This window comes from Eleginops maclovinus, chromosome 22 (genome assembly GCF_036324505.1).
Source record: "Eleginops maclovinus isolate JMC-PN-2008 ecotype Puerto Natales chromosome 22, JC_Emac_rtc_rv5, whole genome shotgun sequence".
Lineage (NCBI taxonomy): Eukaryota > Metazoa > Chordata > Actinopteri > Perciformes > Eleginopidae > Eleginops > Eleginops maclovinus.
The window spans coordinates 16,748,421-16,763,458 of record NC_086370.1 but is presented as its reverse complement, the minus strand read 5'-3'; the positions used below and the strand labels follow the sequence as shown (position 1 = coordinate 16,763,458).

General features: G+C 38.7%; 3 protein-coding genes across 4 annotated transcripts in view; 1 reads left to right on the top strand and 2 right to left on the bottom strand.

Moving 5' to 3' along the window:
* The window catches only part of ebf3b (EBF transcription factor 3b), an 89,346-nt gene extending 75,096 nt beyond the window's left edge, over positions 1-14,250 (bottom strand). Inside the window, exons 1-6 of the mRNA XM_063875175.1 lie at positions 13,910-14,250; positions 13,737-13,783; positions 13,309-13,407; positions 1,895-2,082; positions 698-790; positions 67-130 (exon numbers count right to left, since the gene is read on the bottom strand). The gene's annotated coding sequence lies outside the window, so the exon portion shown is untranslated. The remainder of the gene's footprint in view (positions 1-66; positions 131-697; positions 791-1,894; positions 2,083-13,308; positions 13,408-13,736; positions 13,784-13,909) is intronic.
* Positions 3,372-8,239, top strand: ppp2r2d (protein phosphatase 2, regulatory subunit B, delta). Its single transcript, XM_063874568.1, has 10 exons — positions 3,372-3,573; positions 3,766-3,840; positions 4,353-4,450; positions 4,565-4,730; positions 4,849-4,961; positions 5,058-5,235; positions 5,346-5,510; positions 5,797-5,966; positions 6,339-6,430; positions 6,557-8,239. Exons 1-10 carry the CDS (start codon positions 3,567-3,569, stop codon positions 6,834-6,836), a joined length of 1,344 nt encoding a protein of 447 aa, XP_063730638.1. The 5' UTR covers positions 3,372-3,566; the 3' UTR covers positions 6,837-8,239.
* bnip4 (BCL2 interacting protein 4) lies at positions 8,315-11,618 on the bottom strand. Of its 2 annotated transcripts, none has more exons than XM_063874569.1 (6): positions 11,372-11,618; positions 10,666-10,837; positions 10,483-10,543; positions 10,257-10,363; positions 9,722-9,871; positions 8,315-8,931 (listed from the first exon to the last, which is right to left on the bottom strand). In XM_063874569.1, exons 1-6 carry the CDS (start codon positions 11,412-11,414, stop codon positions 8,889-8,891), a joined length of 576 nt encoding a protein of 191 aa, XP_063730639.1. In that variant the 5' UTR covers positions 11,415-11,618; the 3' UTR covers positions 8,315-8,888. The 2 variants fall into 2 exon arrangements, with proteins under 2 accessions (XP_063730639.1, XP_063730640.1); XM_063874570.1 differs by having other exon boundaries at positions 10,483-10,507.
* Positions 14,251-15,038: the final 788 nt, after the last annotated feature.

Here is a 15,038-nt window from a genome sequence, read left to right as displayed (position 1 = left end):
GACAATGTTGAAGGCTGTGCATGCAAATTATACTCTGCAATCTAAATTACAAAGACATACACAGACCTCAAGTCATCAGGCGTCGTATCTCACTCATAGGGCCTCCTGGCTGTTAGGTTGCCAGAGGATGCTATAGAAACAACAGAACAGAAATAATAAGAAAAAACACATGAGCCAAAACAAGAGTGTTGAATAATTGATTGTGTTTGTCTTTGCTGTTTGTGTGTCTGAGTGTGTGTGTGTGTGTGTGTGTGTGTGTGTGTGTGTGTGTGTGTGTGTGTGTGTGTGTGTGTGTGTGTGTGTGTGTGTGTGTGTGTGTGTGTGTGTGTGTGTGGGAGAGAGAGTTAAGACTGAGGGTCTGGACAGAGCTTATGCCCCTGAGCAGAGCAGACACATCCACCGGCCAATGGTTTGTGTTAAAAACTGTCTGATGGACCAAATGTGGGGGAAGGGTGCGTTTGTGTGTGAGGGTATTTACACACATGCCTTTGAGTGTAAATTGAAATAAAAATAGATGAGAACAGTAGCAGTGTTTGATTTGGTCAAAAGAGACATGATGAGCTCATGTTAAAATCATGACTGTTTTGGCATTCAGTTACATGGGAATATAACAAAGTAGAAATTTCCAGGAGACAAATGCTTGTTGTTAAACGGCTCAGAAATAGGTATGTTGTAAGATGTTAAAAAGTCAATATACCTTCATTTTGTTTGTGCTGGTAATGAGCCATATTTTCGGGGGAAAATGGCTGCTTCTCCGGAGGCAGCATGTCTACTGAATGTGGCCCTGATCCTGGATAAAACAGAAGGCTCACCAATCAATCTCTCCAGGTTGCCCACAGCCAGAGAAAGCAGCTGCACCACATGTTTGCCTTGCGCGATAGCGACAAGTTAACATACGGGCAGCACAGTAACCATCCACAAGCAGCCTCTAGCTGTCTTATAATGAATTCCCACGGGATGGGGAACTATCAGAGTCAGTGGTGTTACTGGAGGCTCGGAATAAAGTCAACACCTCTCCTTATACCTGATGAAGCTACGGCAAGGCAGCACACACACTCACATACACACATACAGTCACACAGCCACAACACTGAACTTGTAACAATGTGAAAAATCGAATCTACACAACAATTAAGCTGCACAGTTCGTTAAACCACAAGTTAAGCTTAGATCAAATGTTTCTCCTTCCCACTGCGAGGGTGAATACAAACAGTTTGTTATGTTTTTAATAGTGTGCTGTTACTCAAGGCAGCTATTTTTTACACTGTAATTAATGAGGTTTTCACATGCCAAAGACAGTTGTAGAATTCAAAACAACTTGTTCCAATTATTTCTAAGCTGTATTAAGCATCCCTTATTCTGATCTGGCGATACGTATAGAATCTTAACCACTCAACATAAAATCAAGCGTTTGCATTTACTGTATCCAACAAGCAACGTCTGCACAGCCTCATAAGACAGTTTTTAGATCTCAGTCAGAGGTAAAAGCCGCTCAAAACCCATTAGGTGCAGTGTGGAATTATACAGGGCTCCTCGTGCCGAAGTCAAGGATGTTTTAAAGATTTAAGTGGCTCTTAAAATAATTATGGTTTCACAACAGTGGTGATCAATCAATTTTGAACGTAAAGGTAACATCCCTACATCTATTAACTACTAAAGGAATTACTAGCCAAATAAGTGTTAGAAGCTTACTGGGGTTAACTATGTTAAAAGACACTTTGCAGGTGTTTTATTAGAATTCTGTATATGTATAATTACTATACAAGTTCAAATATGTGCCATATGAGCATGTTTAATGTCACATTTTTATGTCATGTTTCTATGTATGCTCTTTTCTATGAATAGCCTTAGACCATCCAGATTGTATGTATACTGCAGGTACAAGTTGGCCCACCTTTATATAGATATTGATATAGTCTTCCTAACCTCCAGGCCTCTGCTCAGCTGCTCCCCATGGGATGCTGTGTGAGTGATGAGAGGAATGTGCAGCTCGGGAGATGCTGGGGAGAAGGTTTTGGTGAGATTTGGTCCAGGTCTTTCTGGGTGCATCTCTATTTGTTCACTTGGCACCTCCAGGACAATCTGCAGATGCAGCAAACAACAAAGTTTGAAACCACTATGGAGGCAAAACCAACTGTGTGTATCCAGAGCCTATAATCACAGTGGCATTAAACAAGGACAGGTGATTAACTAGCTTCAATTACACAAGGGAGCGGTAATATTTGGTTAAAAATGAGCACCATTTGTTAATGATGCCTTTTGGGCCACTATGCTATTTTAGGATAAAAAGTAAAACAAGAAAATACTGGCAACTGCAAACAGGAGATGTTGTTTTCTTATTCCCTTCCTTATTTCAGCTGAATATAGCTTATATTGGAATAGTGTATTTATATCAACTGGTTAAAAGAAAAGTATATATTTCTGCTTATTCTGTTTTATCCACAGAAATGTGGCCCAGATATTACATATTCTCACACTTCATCAGCATTTGCCATTTTTGTATTTTTCTGAATGTGACTTTTTCCCCCTATGGGCTATCCTACTCCTCCCAATTATTGACAACCCCAACCCTTCAGAGAATGCTGTTTACAGAAGAATAAGCATTGAACTAAAAACAACTACCACAGCTACAACATCTATTTTTTAATTTGAGCATAATGTTCCCACAAAAATAAAGACATAATAGAAATATAAATGGCGGGGTTTTTTTGTATAGAATCTGAGCAGAAATGGGTTGAGCAGAATATGAAAAGATAGATGGATGGATAGATAGATGAAAAGATAATATGCTATACAAAAAGTTGTTTGTGAAATAGAGAATGGAAGTGTTTGCATTCAGTTTAATACCCATAGAAGTGGAATACACCAAACACATAATCTGAACTTTCATCATTTCACCACTAGATGTCACCCACTGACCATAGAATAAAAACTGGGGTACTTTTGAGGTGTCACACAATTTTGAGTTAGGACCATTGGATTATCTATCATTGACAACGACCAAGCAAATAAAAAAAAAGTGTAATCATAAATAGTATCAATTGTTAATAGGAGTTTATGCGCCTTAGGCCTAGTTATACCTCTGCTTGGATTTAAACAATGACTTAAATTGCACATTTACGAAACGTTCATGACCAAAGACTTAAAGATAAGAAAAACTGTCAATGTCAATTGTGGTTATTTTATTATGTTGGCTTCAACATCCTGGTGTGAACACAATCTGGCAGAATCTGAAAAGGCTCCAACTGGCTGTATAGGCAGGTATTGATACATAATGTATCAAGATAGAAGTTAAATGCATAGAAAATAAAGACTGAATGAACATTTAACAATATGATGCTCAGGAGGATGGATGGAGCCAGGATGTGGCATGTGTGCATGACGTCATTTCTCCATGTACTGTGCGCCATTTTGGAAGAAAAAAATCTCGGATAATTTCCGTGGTCTTGACAGATCTGGACCCGAGTCTTCACACTGATTGTGGATGCTATCTATTTCTCCGAGCAAGCCTCATTGGTTGATTAGGTTTTGCAAGCCGTGTACAGCAAGAGCTGCTACATGAAGCAATGGCGGGTAAGCTACTTTTGAAGGGAGGCAAAGGACCCACCTCACTTGGTGTGTGTGATGGCCTGAATCTGCAAGTTAGCTAGCCAATGTTAGCGATTGCAAGCTATGTTGCTAGTTGTCAAACTGTGTCACTGTCAGGTCATTTTATCGCCAGAAACCCGAGTCACATACTAACTAACGCTGTGTTTTTTTCTACAGGAGTTGCAGGAGGAAATGATTTTCAGTGGTGTTTCTCTCAAGTGAAAGGAGCGATAGATGAAGATGTTGCGGAAGGTATGTGGCTAACGTTAGCTCGGCGGCTAGGCTAAAACGATGGGAAGCTAGCTTGATGGTCTGATGATGGGGATGCTCTGTGGGCTTCACATGGGATGCACGATAGCTAGATGTTAGCACACGTTTTTATATTGGATGGCTGTTCTGGGTGCTGCGAGGCTGTTGGTGGATCAGTTGCACAAACGCCCTTTCCTATGTGCATTACTGTGTGTCGCTAGCCAGCTGTATGCTAGGTGGTGGCTAAGCTATTAAAGGGGAGCGACCGTGTCCATGACGTCAATGTGCTGCGTCCATAAATTGTCGAGTGACATCATGCTTGTTTTCATTCATTCATACTTCAATGAGTGTACATGTGGTGTCGTTTGGCTCAGTGTGCCTGTGATGCTTTATTCCAGTCAAATGTCTCTAGTGGGCAGTCTTAACACAGTAGCAGCTTTTTAGTTGTCATCAGAAATATGATGTTAACAACTGAGCTATAAAGTGACTCACTCTGATTTGTTGTGCATTTTCAGCTGACATAATCTCAACAGTTGAGTTCAACTATTCTGGAGAATTACTTGCAACTGGAGATAAAGGAGGCAGAGTAGTGATATTCCAACATGAACAGGAGGTAAGGCTCATATGGAGTGACTGATGAGTGTGTTCATCAAAAGTACTTTGTCTGAAGTTACATGCTGACTGACTGCACATTAATTTTAATACCATATCTTGTGTTTGTTTTCAGTCAAAGAATCGTCCACACCTGCGCGGGGAGTACAACGTCTATAGCACTTTTCAGAGTCACGAGCCAGAATTTGACTATTTGAAAAGTTTAGAAATCGAGGAAAAAATTAATAAAATAAGATGGCTACCCCAACAAAACGCTGCTCACTTTCTACTTTCGACAAATGGTAAGAGTTCAGTTGCTATTTATTTTAATCATTTGGAAATGTTAGTATTTGAAACTACGATGCAACTTGATGCCTGTCGTGTAATTGTTGTTCCCCTCTTGTTATCTATTTTTGTTAGATAAAACTATCAAATTGTGGAAAATAAGTGAAAGAGATAAAAGAGCAGAAGGTTACAACCTGAAAGATGAAGATGGACGGCTTAGAGACCCCTTTAGAATCACCTCTTTACGGGTAGGTTTACTCATTAGCCAGACCTGTCAGATTTTTTAACACGTTTCCTTTATAGTTTTTATGAAATATTGTCTAAATGCATGTTGTTTGCTTCAGGTACCAGTACTGATGCCAATGGATCTCATGGTAGAAGCAAGCCCACGGAGGATCTTTGCAAATGCGCACACCTATCACATTAATTCCATTTCTGTAAATAGTGATCATGAAACGTACCTCTCCGCAGATGACCTAAGAATAAATCTATGGCACATGGAAATCACAGACAGAAGTTTTAGTATCCTTTTTACGTCATCACAATACAGATATTAGATACGGGGCTTATAGACTCTGCATTGTATTGCGATGAAACCTAAAACTGTTAGTTCCTTAACAGTGTGTTCCCAGATATTGTAGACATCAAGCCCGCCAACATGGAGGAACTGACAGAAGTAATCACAGCTGCTGAGTGCCATCCACACCAATGCAATGTATTTGTGTACAGCAGTAGCAAAGGCACCATCCGCCTGTGTGACATGCGAGCAGCAGCACTCTGCGACAGGCACTCAAAGTGTAAGTTCCTCCACTGTATGCTGCAATGTGTGGTCTATTAATAGGTGTTGAATTGAAAGATTAATGAATCAATATTTTTGATTGACTTGTTAAGAATTCTTTGAAAAAATACTGGATGTCAAACAGTTTATCCAAACTAATGTGGTTGTGATAGATATACATTTTTAGTGGAGTGTTTTTTTTAATCATGTTCCAGATTGTGTTTATCTTTGTTACCTTTTATTAAAAAGACAGAATAGTTGTCAATTTAGGACTAAGATCAGGGATTTTTCCATCTTTGTTTCAGTCTTTGAGGAGCCAGAGGATCCGAGCAGCCGATCCTTTTTTTCTGAGATCATCTCCTCCATCTCGGACGTGAAGTTCAGTCACAGCGGACGCTATATGATGACTCGTGACTACCTCTCCGTCAAAGTGTGGGACCTCAACATGGAGAACAGGCCAGTGGAGACGTATCAGGTGTGTACAAATACTTCTCTAGTGACTTCAAATACAACATTAACCATGAGAACAAACACAAGCAGTGTTTAAAAAATTATCTCTGATCCGAGGGACTGTAGAAATTGGCTTACAAAAGATGTTTCTTACATAAACTAAATCACTCAGTTCTATTTTTGTGATCGTGGCATATAACAGTCAAAAGCCAGGACTTTCCCGAAGTGATATAACATCAAGCATGTGGTGCTGCTACCCCTCCCTTGCTACTTGGAACTTTTTATACCAAACTCTTTCAAAGCCAAGTATTGCATTGGCTGGTTGAGTCGATTTACATTTCAACTATATCAACGAACCAAGAGAATATTTTGTAAAAGTTCTGCATTTTTGTTTCAGGTCCATGAATACCTTCGCAGTAAGCTCTGCTCCTTGTATGAAAATGACTGCATCTTTGACAAGTTTGAGTGCTGCTGGAATGGCAGTGACAGGTACGTGTCCTAACTCTTGCATACCGTTGCTTTTAGTTGCTTATTGTTGTTGTGTTTCTAAATAATAGGCTTTACTATATTACTTCCTTATGTTTGACAACCATTTTTATTTTCCTTCTTCATCAGTGCCATCATGACCGGCTCCTACAACAACTTCTTCCGAATGTTTGACCGTAACACCAGGCGGGACATCACACTGGAGGCGTCCCGGGAGAGCAGCAAACCACGGGCTACGCTCAAACCGCGCAAAGTGTCCACCGGTGGCAAGAGGAAGAAGGATGAGATCAGCGTGGACAGCCTGGACTTCAACAAGAAGATCCTCCACACTGCCTGGCACCCCAAAGATAACGTGATAGCTGTGGCAGCCACCAACAACTTGTACATTTTCCAGGACAAAATCAACTAGAAGATTTGGGGCTCCAGAGGATAGGGCTTTTACCGTACCTGTGTAGTTAAGCCTACTACTTGTCTATCTGTATAAGAAGAAACAGCCTCGTTGTCCTCCTGGTGAAGAATTCGAAAGCACGCGTCTACTTTTTTTGCCACAGGAGGTTGATCCATAGGCCTGTTTTATTTTGAGTCTGAGCTTAGGTTGTTTTTGCCTTTGGCACCAGGGCAATCAACATGCCCCCTGACCCAGAAAACCCAATTCGGGTCTAATTGACGGAATGTCACTCCCTAGAGGTCAGGTCAAACTCTTGAACGTTGGTGTTTGTGTTGACATTTTAAGCCTTCATTTCATGAATTAACGACAGAACTCTTGGAAGCCCTTAAAATGACGTCTTGTCAAAGTTGTAACATCATCTCAAAGATTTTGGGCTTTCTGAAGCACGGATTGATGGCCAATAAGCCTAACTGTAACATTCCCCCCATTGGCCATGTATTCAGGCCAAACTACTGGTGGAAGAGGCCATGCATTTGGAAAGTGGACTTGTTTCTTTTTCTTTCCCCTCCCTCTTACTTTACCCAGTCAATACGGTGACATAATTTCACTGACTGTATCTATTCAAGTACACCTTGTCATCCACATAATAAAAAGAAACTAAAACTACAGATGTGTTTTTAAATTTAGAAGTATGTATTAAAACATGTTTATTGCTTTGCATGTTTTTATGTTGTAGAGAGGTGGAAAATGTCCAGTCACACCACTGTCTTTGAGCAGATCAAGCAAACTTGTTATGGAAATACCATTTGGGGCTACCAGTTTCAGAACCACTGTGGGAGACAGCTGATAATGTGTTTGTGTCAAGAGATTCATTTCTAGTTTTTGACCATGTTTTAGGGTGTAGGCTGGAAACTACATGGCACAAGACGGGGCCCAGGACAAAGGGAATCTGCAGCCTTAATACCTACTTCTATCAGTGACAGCTACAAGTTATGTCCCCAAACGTTTTACAAACCTCATGTGCATTATTTGTAAATCCTATTTTATAGAATTATGTCCTCATATACTGCTGCTATATGTGGCCGTCTATGAAAACACAAAGGAGGAAAATTGCACACTCTACAGTTTATGTAATAAGAGTGCCTCTTAATCATGTAATAAGTAGGACATTCAGACAGGCCTCATACACGTGCCCTTACTCTTTTATTAGGGATGTCACCCAAACTTAAACCGCGTATTGCAAATGTGGATCTTATCTCCGTAGTTGTGAATGCAGAAATGAAGGTTGACTACACAAAACATATACTGATGACATTAAAACAACACATATTAATGCATTGTCTTTGTCCATTGATTCCTAACATGGTGGCAATGTATTCACTTGTTTATTATTTTGACCAAAGTTCAATAAAATTTTAATTGTGTTCATCTGCATGTGGTCCTTTCCTTAATAAATCCATGTTTTTGAATACTGGTTAAAAATCCATCAGGGCCATATGTGTATTTCCAACATTTATTTTGTAGTATGATCAATATCATGGACCATATCAGTCTATAATACTTTCTTATAATCACAATTTACATGATTGAGCAAGCAACAATAGATGCAGTCACGTTACCAAGAGGCCAATGATCCATAAGAAGAAAGAAAGAAAAGTGACATGTCAAAACAATTTCCTTTCTCCAAAGCTGATCTTCAAAACGCGCATAGTGTATCCTTTCAAAGCAAAGTGATTTCTCATTGCAAAATGAAAAAGCCAATGGTGTACATTATATAGTTCCCTAACCTGCAGATTTAAGGAGCAGGAAGCAGCACAATGGTCATCTCCAGGCCAGGACTAGGACTACAGCAAGGAGCAGAGGATAGGTCACTGTATGTTCAGGAGGAAACACCATGAGACAGCAATGACAGATCCTTGACTCCAACACAGGTGTGAGCTAAGAGGGGCCCCTCAATGAAATGTGACCGTGTCACATGGTCACATTTCATTGATCATCAGTAGGTCCCATTTTAAGGCATGCCGAGATGGTCACATGAAGGTGAAATGGTGTCGCAACAGACCACCGTCCTATTTAGTAGGTGCTGTGTGAGGTCAGACGCTTCCCAATGTATATCCTAAAAGAAGAGAGACCAATATGTAAAAAAAGATGGTACTGAGAACAGGTATACAAAAAAAAAAACAGAGGGGAAACACTAAAGCTCACATTTGATGGCTCTACTTCAACACCATAAAACTATCAATATAAAAAGTCTGCTCCATGTTACGTTTGTCTTTTAAGTAATTACAAAACAGACACATTTACCATTGATAAATACTGGAACATAACATAACCTTCTAATAATGCACAGGACAAACTGCAAGATATAAATAGTTCACTCTACGAGTTATTTTTACCGTTCGCCCACTAAACTAACTGAACCGGAAGAAAATTATAGGGCTGCCACTTGCTACTGGGTATTTGGAACTGCTTTTTGTGTTGCTGCAATACTGTTATCTTGTATCCTACACATGTTAGAGGTAGAACAGTTGTCCTGCAACAACACATCTAAACACTACACAGGAATCCATCACTCTGAGGTAATTGACAGGCCATTTAATGCAGAGACTAACACTCAACAACCACTAAATTATTCATGGCGTGTGGGTGCAGTTAAAGGTCTGTTTGCATCAGTGATATTTCAAAACAGATGGAAAACTAGTCTATATTTTCATGTACTATTATATGAAAAATACTAAATAAATTATGCCAAATTCTTTGATTATTTACATAGAGTACATCGATTGAATATGGTCAAAATCTGGGCTTTAAAAAAAAAGAATCCTTTTGCAATTTTCTGTAATGTTTTGAGCTTTTCTGAGTTACTGCAATAATACCAGAATGAGAGGTTTAATTATGAGGCTTACCCTAGGCCAACAGCCAGTATGTGAGAAATGATTAATGAAGGAAGGAAAAGCTTCAGAAAGTCAGCAGAGAGAACGCCTCCCTTCTTCATGACGCTGGTGTTCCTGATGCTGAGAGTGGTCGTGCGCTTAGGGTACTTCAGCAGGAACTCCCTACAGAGAAGCACATTAATTTTTCACTGTTTTGAATACATAAAAATCAATGAGTGCCAGTTTAATGTCACCTCTACACCTCTGCTTCACACTGTAAAGTACAGTGAGAAACCACTTACAGTATATACATAGACCAATATGTCTAAGAGATTATAGAGCATTTTATTTTTGCTAACCATGTTACATCACTCTTAGCACTGCCATGTTCTTATATGTAGTGATTAGATCATAATTGTATTCAGATGGTTTAATAGTCATCAATAATTTGCTCTACAATTATCTAACAGCACATTTTTGTTTAAAAATATACAACAACTAAGTTCACTACAAGAATGCAGATTAAATGCAAAATAATCATAATAAGAGTTGCCACATGACCACTTACTTTGGTGGATTGTTCTCAGGTCGACTGGACCAGTCCCAGATCCAGTCAGCATTTTTCTTCATAATGTTCTCCACTTCCCGTCTTCTTTCCTGAAAGTCTTCATCCGACTAAAAACAGAAATTGAGGAAAATCAAGCAACAACTCGGCCCAGACTGATATTTGATAAAACAAATGGCACCTCATTAATTGGACTTCGATAAAGATCAGTAGTTCTAACAAAACGAACCTGTGAGCTGTTTGTCTCGGATCCTCTACACAGAAGAAGGGGGGTTAGTGCTCTAAGAGGGCTAGTGTGAAAAAGACAACACAAAACGGAAAGTTTGGTCAGTTAAAATTCATGGATGATCAGGATTGCGCAACATATAAGTAAAAAAAAAAAAATGTGCATCCCTCCCCCCACCCTACAAACCTGTTGCATTGAGAACTTCCTCTGGAGCTGTTTTTGCCTGACTCGTGCTGTGCATCTAACAGCATTTTCTCCATGTCACATTCCTGGATGGCCATGGGGATTTGTTCCTGGCTTCCATGATGACTAGTGTTCTGAGAGCCATTGCCACTGAAATGAAGTTCAATCCAGGAACCTTAAATAAAAAACAAAGTATTAGCACACTACATTTGAAGGGTATCCAGAATGGTATCATTGGCCTATATTGTAATTCTTCGTATTTTCCTCTGGAAGTGTATTTTGTAAATATTGTATGCATGCCTTTTTATTAAAATGTAGCTATTTTTGGCTCTTCACGTTGCTGTAACAAAGTAAATGTCTCCTATGTGGGACGAATACACGTTTTATAATTCTGATTCTATATGCTGGGACTACCAAACAGGCTAGGGCTACATTTTGAAAAATAAACAGAGGGGCACACTGCACTGATGGTACAATGCAGATACACCTTATTTACCAACTATGGCGCTGGGTTTATAATCTTTGTAAGGCTCTCTACCTCTCGACAAAATATAGGTAACGTTGAGCGTCAACATAGCTAGTTATCCAGATACATCGAGTGTTTACCTCCAGGCTATGTAAGGTAATAGAACGCTGTGATTCCCTACTTTCAGCAAGCGCTAGCGTAACCACTGGTGAGCCACAAGATGTTAGTTGGGTTATAAATTACCTTGCAAACTGTCGTCCGATGAAATCTCCTTTTTCTGCGACATTTCACTGGTGTGATCTCGAAGGTCCAGTCGTTAGTTTTAAATGCATACGTGTACGCGAAATGATGTCGAAATAACCTAAGCAAGCAGCTGGAACACCGAAGTGCTACAATAACAATGACGCAATATTGTGTTTATCTGAAATGTGATTGGCTGGCAGAGCACGCAGAAAGAGAGTGCCACCCTGAAGAGCGCGCATGCCCGGACACGCTTCCTGAGCAACCTCAATAAAACATGATTAGCGAGATTCGTATTAGTTGTTTTATAACATTATGTTTTATGCCCAAAGAGAACGTGTCAGCTCTGTCACATGTTGGTTGAACCTTAGTTGTTAGCAGTTCCACACACCTGTCTGTAGATGGCAGTCATTGCTCATTACTCCTTGTCTCTCTTAGTTACTCCAGACAAAATACCATCTTTAACGATTGAGCTGCATAATGTGCAATTATTTGGCCTTTGGCTACAAAGAAATCAAATTAAAATATATATATTGCTGCAGCCAATATACTACATTACACATGTTCTTTCTGTTACATTGTCTTAATGCTTCTGTCCTTTGTGCCAACCACAATAAATACTTGCAGGTTTTGAGAGTGAGTTTGCCACCTGCCCTGAGGAGCATGGAATTAACCATGAAAAAGCTATTACTAAGTGTCTAAGGGCTTCTTTTAATTAACTATTTCCCATGTGACTTACACTGACTGTATATTGACAAGGCAAAACACAATATTGTCGCAGATTTCTTGGAGAGGCATCTCCAAATTTGAAACTGGCAAATTTAATTATGCTTCCTCCCGTGGAGATTACCATGACTGATTATTCTTGCAAAATCTAATTATTTCTGCAATTGAGGGGGCTTATTATTCCTGGGTTGTGTTCTCCTTCCTGGCAGATCATAGTTTACATGGAATTTACTAGATTATTTAAAACCGACATAATTTTCATGAGTAATCACTAAAAAAGTTCAAAACATAGGCAAGCACAAACAAGCAATATTCATTAAATTCCTTTTGGTGCTGCATCAGGATTTTAAAATGCAATTTCAATTTCTGTAATCTGTTTGTTCACAGTGCCGTTACTGGAATTCGTAAGTATGCTTGATTTGTTTCTAACTTCATCCCATGTGGCTCAGGACCATGCTCACCAGATATTGAGCACAAACAGAACACATCATTTTAACAGTATTGAGAGAGCAGTTTCCAAAAAATGCATAAACCAAAAATTAAATTATTTTAAATTATTTCCCAGCAATGGAGAAAACATGACTTATGTTAAACTGCACATGGGAATACCTGCAATTTCACTTGTAAACCAGACAGATAGATGATCCAGACTAAAGATATGAACAGAAAACAGCATTGTGAGGATGAGTAAAAAGAGCCATCACATCGTGTATGAAACTACAATAGCTGGAGGTCTGCCAAAATAGAATCTACATCTCAAATTGCCAATCATGTTAGAAATCACATGCTTTTCTACATTCTTAAGACAAAGCATGTATTATTCTGATAGTCAAGCCTCTTTTGCATTTTATATTGAGAACTGTTCAATGTTGTATACAATATGAACAAATATAACTGATGTTAATTCAATAAGCAATGCACATGGTGTTCAATAACAGCTAACAGGTATATCTCAGAGCACAAGAAAGTAACTTCGTGTTTTGAATCTACAATACAATAATGTCAACCAGTCCATCCTTTCACTTTTGTAATCATCCACATGTTGACACAAGTAGACACAATTGCCTTTTTCAGGAGCAGGAGGTTAGTAACTGTGGTATGTTTCACAAAAACAAACATTTCCCAAACCTTTCTGCCCACACACATAATGTCACTTGGTTTTGTATTGAGTGCATTATTTAGCAGGCTTAGTAAAAGATTTATTTTTGACTTACCCACAAGGTTTATTGTAGGTACCTTCAAGCAGAGCAGCCATTTATCCTTACCCAGAAATTCCCTCCAACACCTGCTGCAAACTTTTTGTCGACCCTGACCTGAATGAGGAAACAAAGATTGCAAAAAGAGTATAATAAGGTTAGTTAATTTATATAGCCAATTTCAGACACAATGAGAAAAAAAGGCGCTTCACATAGGCAATAACACATAATCATAAAAAACAAAATAATTAAACAAAAAGACAATTCTTAAAAGAGGTACAAATGAGTTACAATTATACATTATTGAATCATAAATGTTGTTAACTGTAAATCAAGGTAACCATCAGCAAGCATTGATACAGCTAACATTACAATTGTTTCATTAAGCTAGCTTGAGTGTTTTTTGGACGATTAAGTAAATCAAGCTTTTGTTGGAAAACACTAACCTCTGTATTTCCAGTTGCTTTAACGACTCGTTTATCCAAGTGGAACACTTTTAAACAAAAATAAAGACACGTTTTAAACAAACTCTAATTTAAGTGGCACGTTTAAACATAAACAATTTAGCTAAATCTTGTTCCACTTCCATTGAACCCACATATTTATTAATGTTGTTTACCCATATTTTATGTTTTCAAACCCTGTACTTTAACTGCTTTGTACGGTGGTAACCGAGTAAACATTGAGTAAGAAGACTCGATTCCCCTCGTAGCGTTACTTCCGGTTGCCATGAATTTCAGTCAATGCTAGCGACGCGAAGCTAGCTACTTAATCTCTCTTTGAGGAACCCGGAAATATGCTCAAAACACATGCAAGTGCTTCTTAAACAACTGCATTTTTCCCCCAGCTTGGTAAACAATTGTTAACACTTTGTTGCTATTGATTAATCAATCGAAACATCTCAAGTGTTAAATTAATAACTGGCTAATGTCAGCTACTGACTTAGATGGGTTAGCTTCATCATAGGCACATGGGGTCTAGCTACTGCCGGAGGTGGGAGAAGTACTCAGATCTTAAGTAGTAGTACCAGAATGTAGGAATACTCTGTTACATGTGAAAGTCCTGCATTCAAAATGTTACTCAAGTAAAAGTATTGGCATCAAAATATATTTAAAGTACCAAAAGTAAAAGTATCACTTGTGCAAATCGTCCCATTTCAGAATAATATGTTTTATATGTTTCGATTATAGGCTAATTATTCATGTGTTTATCGAAGCTGGTAAAGGGGCAGTTCGTTTAATGAATTTGTATTCTGCAGCGTAGCTTGTGAATGTTACTCCAGGTGTAGGCCTAACTATAGTCTTATTCAATTGTTGAATATAATTCAAGATCATTAATAAAAATGTGCAAAGTAAATTAAGATATTGAATAAAATTAGTTGAGTAAAAGTACACCATTTACATCTGAATTGTAGAGGGTTAGAGGAACAAAGTAAAAGTACAAGTAGAAAAACTTTGAAATACATAAGTAAAGTACAATACTTCAGTAAATGTACTTACTTACGTTTCTTCACCACTGCCAACATCTCAAACCAACTAACGTTACATGCCATACATTTTAATTTGATGATTTACCTTTTCAGAATGGATCTTCACTGAACTTTCTGAGCACTCGAAGAACGGGAAACCTGTCAACAAATCCCCTGGAAAATAACAAATAACCCTTCAAGGCTCCATCTGCTGCCCAGTAGAAGTAAGTACCACAACACACTCCTCTCAATCCACAAATCAAAGGCATCACTGAAGTAT

Coding starts and splice junctions, on each gene's coding strand:
- ppp2r2d (XM_063874568.1), top strand. Junction 4,962..5,057: donor TTAGAATCACCTCTTTACGG/GTAGGTTTACTC, acceptor TGTTTGCTTCAG/GTACCAGTACTGATGCCAAT. Junction 5,967..6,338: donor GGCCAGTGGAGACGTATCAG/GTGTGTACAAAT, acceptor TTTTTGTTTCAG/GTCCATGAATACCTTCGCAG.
- bnip4 (XM_063874569.1), bottom strand. CDS start 11,414: ATGTCGCAGAAAAAGGAGATTTCATCGGACGACAGTTTGCAAG. Junction 10,838..11,371: donor ATCGGACGACAGTTTGCAAG/GTAATTTATAAC, acceptor TTTTTATTTAAG/GTTCCTGGATTGAACTTCAT. Junction 8,932..9,721: donor ATACTGGCTGTTGGCCTAGG/GTAAGCCTCATA, acceptor CTCTTCTTTTAG/GATATACATTGGGAAGCGTC.